Source organism: Pagrus major, chromosome 5 (genome assembly GCF_040436345.1).
Source record: "Pagrus major chromosome 5, Pma_NU_1.0".
NCBI classification, from domain to species: domain Eukaryota; kingdom Metazoa; phylum Chordata; class Actinopteri; order Spariformes; family Sparidae; genus Pagrus; species Pagrus major.
Window position 1 is genome coordinate 10,435,445 of NC_133219.1, and position 6,000 is coordinate 10,441,444.

Here is a 6,000-nt window from a genome sequence, read left to right on the forward strand (position 1 = left end):
ATATGCTTAAAACTGTACTGAACTTTATTCTTTCCCTTCTGTATCTGATTAACATCTTCATGATAGTTGGGTTAGTTGGGTTAGTAATAATAATAAACAGTATATTGTTTCTCCTAAAAATTAATGAAATGCTGCAGGCTGCAGCACAGGAACACAATATATATAACAAGTACAATGCGTGCAAATCACCCAAAAAAAGCACCAAATTTAAAATGGCTGACTTCCTGTTGGGTTTAGGTCATGGCAACAAGAGACTTTTCTGTAGGTCTAGGTGTGACACACATGTACCAAATGTCATGCATCAAGATAAAACTATCCGTGGGGGCCATAAAACACATACATTTTCACCACGTATAACGCATGTGCAAAGTTTCATGATTTTCAGGCAGCTTTAGCCCCTCAAAAATGCAATTAGTTTCCTCTTTGGTACCAGCATTTCATCACAAACAACCCTAACCCTAACCCAGTTTCAAGGTTTCCAGTTCACTAGACAAGTTAGTACTTAGTCAATAAGAAACATCTGTTTGAGTTTAAGTTAGTCAAACTCTGACTGAAAGCATAAAAACATCCTGTGAACACTTCTGAGCCAGTGCTTTTCTATGAAATAAAAAATAAGGGCAGGGTGTACTGTGCATAAGGTCACCAAAATCCAAAACAATGCGTTGGCCTCAATACTTTTTACAATATCAAAGGAAAAACTCAACATGCTTCAAAAAAAAGCTTTAACCAGCTGTTGCACATGTGGTTTAAAGTTAGAAAAAAAACAGAGTGATGTTATGAGTTTATAAAAGTTAGAGACAAAGAGAAAGAGAGAGATGTTGTGTGCATGTCAGTGTGTGTATTTCATTATTTCACAGTATACTTCCATACAGTATATATTGCATCTATAAGAATCAGCCCTGCTTAGTCATTCCTTAAATCTCTCTGCTGCCATAGCAACCATTCTTCCTCTGTTCCTATCAATGTTTCATGAGCCAAGGGCCCAAACTACAGACTGATATTTCACCAATACAAACACATGCACACACGCGTGCGCGCGCACACACACACACACACACACAGTCCTCTTCTCACTCCTTCAAATCACTAAGTAATTGTTGCACAGTGTCTGAATAAGAATCAGGCCCAGCTGGACAAAAGCCAACAGGAGCTTAATGTGAGACATCGACAGGAAGTAAGAACTTTGCCCAAGTAATTTTACACACTTGGAAAACGACCAGTCTGAAGAGGAGAAGGTCTACCACTGTAGATAAGGCAGGCCTCTAACCTTAATCGTTAATGAATGAGCAATCATCAGGCATGCTGTTGACAGAAAATCTACGTGAGTGTCCTTGTTCTAGTTTGAATCCTGGAAATGAATCAGTCTGTGATGCCTTAAAGACCCTTGAAAAGTTCATTTTCAGGTTCATACTGCCTCTATTCTGTCTCTTAGATTAAAAATCCTTTGGAACGCAGACGTGAAAACAACTGCCTGGCTTTACCAAACAGCATAAAATACAACACGAGACATTAATCGAGAGGCTGGATTAATAATAGAAATAGTTTTCTGTCTGGTGCTCATCCCTGGATTTGATTGTTGTTCTTTGGTTATTCATTGCTTTACGGTCTCTGTTACTCTTCCTGGTAATGGACAGCTGATCATTTAAAACAGTCATTTAACTCAGCTTTAAGTATATCCAAGTCAACTCTAGTCTCACATCATGGAAAGAGCAACAGTATGCTCCTCCATATGGTGGTCTCTCTGGGAGAGATAAGAGATTTGACGCGAAGACAGACAAACCAACCTGATAAGACCCTAAATGTGATAGGACTGAGGACAGGTCACGTTGAATGTCTTGGTTAATCTTTTGGGATAATGGTGGCAAGAAATAACTTTCAAGAAAAATAAATGAATCATTGAAAATTACTGAGCAATTTGACTTTGACGGAGCAGGTTTTCAATCATGAAACCCACATCAAACTTTACTTTGTTGTCTCCTCACAGTCTGTTTAGGTGCCTTCAGTATATGCAGCAGCACTTGAGAGCTGCCAGCGTGCATCCCAGCAAAACAAAATTCGTAACCATGGAGACAGCCAAGTTAAAAGTCCTTCCGAGCAGGTGTGAGCTGGAGAGACTGATGGTGGTTAATAAATGCGGATTAGGCTAAGAGGATAGTGTTACAGCGGGTCAAAAACTTTGACAGAGGTATCCTCTTATTGATTGTGTGGTGAGAGCGTGAATCAGACCCTGAGGTGTGTGTTTCAAGTTAATCAATCTCAAGTAAACAAGCAGACAGTTACAGCATTCTCTGGCCTGGTCTGCTCTTCTCCTGACCTCTCCCTGCTGTCCTGTGCTGGGGTGGTGTTCAACCTTAAATAGCCTTGAGGCTGCAGCAACCAGGCCAGGGAATTTATATGTCCCCTCGTCTGCAGATTCAGCAGCGTGAAGCAATAATTCATGTAATTCAGGGTAGCAGAGAGGCAAGTTTGGAAGATTTAATTAAGTCAAATCAGTTGGCTCCTTGCAGGCCTTTGGCGTGGCCTCAAGAAAATATAACTGTCAGGGAGACACTTGATCTTTGCTGTGTGGAAAATAGAATCCAAACTTGCAACTTAAAGTTCTTTGCAATTTTCTTTCCCAATCTTAAGGGTGTTCTTCCATTTTACACTTTCCCTGGTGTCCTGTGACCTTCTGTTTATCCATACATGTCACACTGAACTTACAACCTGCTATAATTTCAACCAGTCAGTCAGCAGTAAAGATAATTCCCTCATCAGAATTACATAATAGGGCTCCACCTGACGGGGGTCATTGAGTAGGGCAGTAATGAGGGTCTTCACCCTTCATTTGGTAGTGAACTATTAACACACACAGAAGCACAATGTACTTGCAACACATGTACTACACACATTATGACATAGAGCTGATCATTAACGTGCTGGTTTTAGTGTTGATGAGCAGTTTTTTCTTATCACTCAGAGTCAGAAGGAGACTTGACATACTTACTGCATGAAGCAGCAAATCCTGACGCTCCTCTGGTTATGTCATAGAAGTTATTTCCATTATTGTTTCTGGTGTTTAAACAGCCAACAGACAGAGACAGGTATTCAGTGTCTTCCATTTAGAGATATTGTTAAAAAATGAACTTAAACATCAGAAAAGTAAATCATATGAACAAACATCGATGCACTTTTTTGGGAAGCAGACAAGGTGAAAAATACTGTAGAAGGAAAACACATGAAGACTGCAATCTAGTGGCAAATCTAATAATTTGGAGAAATCTTTTCAACAGTCGCTGGATCTTCATAAGGTTCTCTTATTTCTTGACCTGTTGTCTAATTTTTCTGTTTTGTAACTGTAACCTCTCAAGATATCCTCAAAACAAACAAACAATTGTCACTTTAAACAAAAAGGAGCCCAAACAAGACATGAGGAGGCAGAAGGGTGAAAAAAATAAAAGGCGAGCCTTAACAACAAAGCTGAAGTCCAATACACAAAATCCAAAATGCAAGTACCAAAAGGAAGTCGCCAAAAAGCTGGCAACAAAAGGAAACAAAAACAAAGGAAGCAGGCAGGGGCAATTCCAAGAATAAAGAAGTACAAGAAATAGTACAAACCAAAGAAGCACTGGGAACGCAGACAGGATCAAGAGGAATATGAGGAACACAGGACACACAGGACTGATGTGGGGAAACAGAACAAACAAACTGGCAAAGAGAAAGGGAAAGACACAGACTTAAATACACAAGAGAGGGAAGACTAATAAGAAACAAGTGAAACTAATAGGGCAATCAAAAAAGAAAAAACACAAAAACAGGAAGTGGAAAGTAAAACATGTCACATAAAGAGAGAAATACAAAATAAAACAGGAAATAACTAAACCCGAAACATGATAAGAAGAAGCATTAAAATTATACGGTAACCCCCTTTCTTTTCATTCTAGTTGAACACCCACAGTACAGTACACACGCCTTGGTGACTGTTGTATACAATCCATATAACACAAAGCATTCATACATTTGGAAATATATTTTTGTGTGCTTAATCTACAGCAGACCTATTCAACTAGAGGCCTGGAGGCCAAATGTAGCCTTGAACAACATCTTTCCTGCGATTTAAACATTTTGTTAGTAGGCTAAACCAATCATTAGTTATGTCTGTTGCTAAGCTAAAAAATACTCTTATTTCATAAAAAAAAGTTTTAACCCAGGTAGTTTAAGCAGAGGGAATATACGAGAATCAAACTGACAACCTGCGTCCAAGAATGAAAAGGTGCATTTTTTGTTTTTTTCCTGGCCCCTTAGCACTTTACTTCTTTCAAATCTTAGTTGAATAGGCCTGCTATTCATGTATTGCATGCATTACTGAGAATGTGTTTACTGCCCAGTAAATACAGCATATCAACAAGCCTGCTGTATGATTTATCTCTTCAACTTATAATGAATAACTTTGTTTCACAGCCTACTTCCACTCTTACATCAGAGTGCTCCGTTTATTGCCACGACTGATCAGATACAGTACAGTATACAGTCTGATAACACAGAGATTATGACACATTAGAACCGATTGCATATTGCCTTGTTGGCGCTGGCAGGACAAATGTGACAGATAACATGGATTTCTTGCACCGAATTGTTGAAACTGTGCACATTAGGTGGTCCACAACTGTTGAATAATTAAGTATAAGATCACCTAAAAATACAGTCATTATACACTGACCCACATGCCGATGAAAGTCGTGTGAAGTTTAGTAGTCCACAGAACATTTCTGGAGCTTCACAGAAGCAGATGGGGACTTTCAAAGTCCCTAATTGTACACAACCAGAAAAAGTGTGTTAACGTCTCAAGTTTTGTTGTGTTAACCTGTAAAAATGTAATGGAAGGACCAAACTTCACCTGTTAACACCCATTTTACCGTAGTCTATAAACAAAATCTCTCATTATTTACTCAGGGATGTTTTTTTTCTCAAGTGTTGCATAAACATGATAACCATGTGATAAGCCATTTTCAATGTTCAAAGTTTACAGAGCACCCCATTGTTGGGTCTGTCGTTTAATGGATCTCAAGAACTGCTTATCCAAACTACTTCTCACTCGACACTGCACTTCCTTGGGTCCCCAGCAATGCACAAGTGTGAAGGAGATCAGATGAAGGGTTGTCGACAAAATTGAAATCAAAAGACATAGACACATACAGACAGAGATTCCAGAGATGTAATAGAGGGAGAACTACAAGAAAAAAATACACTTTAATCTACTAATTCTTCCACATACACTGCATGACTAATAAATACAAAGAAAAAGTTTAATGCAACCTTTTGTGTCTGTTTTAGGGACTGGCCTCAACGTCAGCGATAACGAGTCCATCCCTGGAAGCCACGATGGAGGGAGCGTGGCCAACTCCCAAATAGTTGAGCTGAGACGAATCCCCATCGCAGACACACACCTCTAACCTTTTCACCTCACACGGATCCCATGTCCTCTGTTCTTCATATCAGAAAAGAATTACAACACAGTATTTTTATATTATAAAATGCTTTTGCACTAAAACACAGTTTTTTGAATAGAACATTTTCATATAGATGTTTGATACTGTATGCGATTTTTACTGTACATCTGTTTTTATATATATATATGAACGTATACATAAATGTTTTACTAAATTAATTTTTTAAAGTCCTTGATGGAGTTGTTTTCTGAATGTATATTTGGATTTTTTGTTCCTGTAGAGACCTAGTGAATGAGGTAGCCAGATGTGATCTCAGCAGAACTGCTGCTGCTGAGGATGGAAACTGTGTAACATTGTTAATAAATGATTGACCATTTATTTTACATTTCACTGTGCTGATTCCTTTTTGCCTGCCCATAACCAGGCCGTTTACAACTGAAGGGGGGCCTCTGATGGTTATGTAAGTGAGTCCCTTCGAGGTCACGGGTCACACCCTCACAGATTGAGCGATCACTGCCTCACAGAACTGGTTCTGCACAGAGAATCGGTCTCACAGATGCAGAGCATGAGG

General features: G+C 39.0%; 1 protein-coding gene across 1 annotated transcript in view; it reads left to right on the forward strand.

Annotated features, from left to right (window-relative positions):
- adgrv1 (adhesion G protein-coupled receptor V1) overlaps positions 1 to 5,771 on the forward strand; it is a 110,587-nt gene extending 104,816 nt beyond the window's left edge. The window contains exon 95 of the mRNA XM_073465312.1: positions 5,314 to 5,771. Coding sequence (XP_073321413.1) covers positions 5,314 to 5,432 — 119 coding nt within the window. The 3' untranslated portion in view covers positions 5,433 to 5,771. The remainder of the gene's footprint in view (positions 1 to 5,313) is intronic.
- Positions 5,772 to 6,000: the final 229 nt, after the last annotated feature.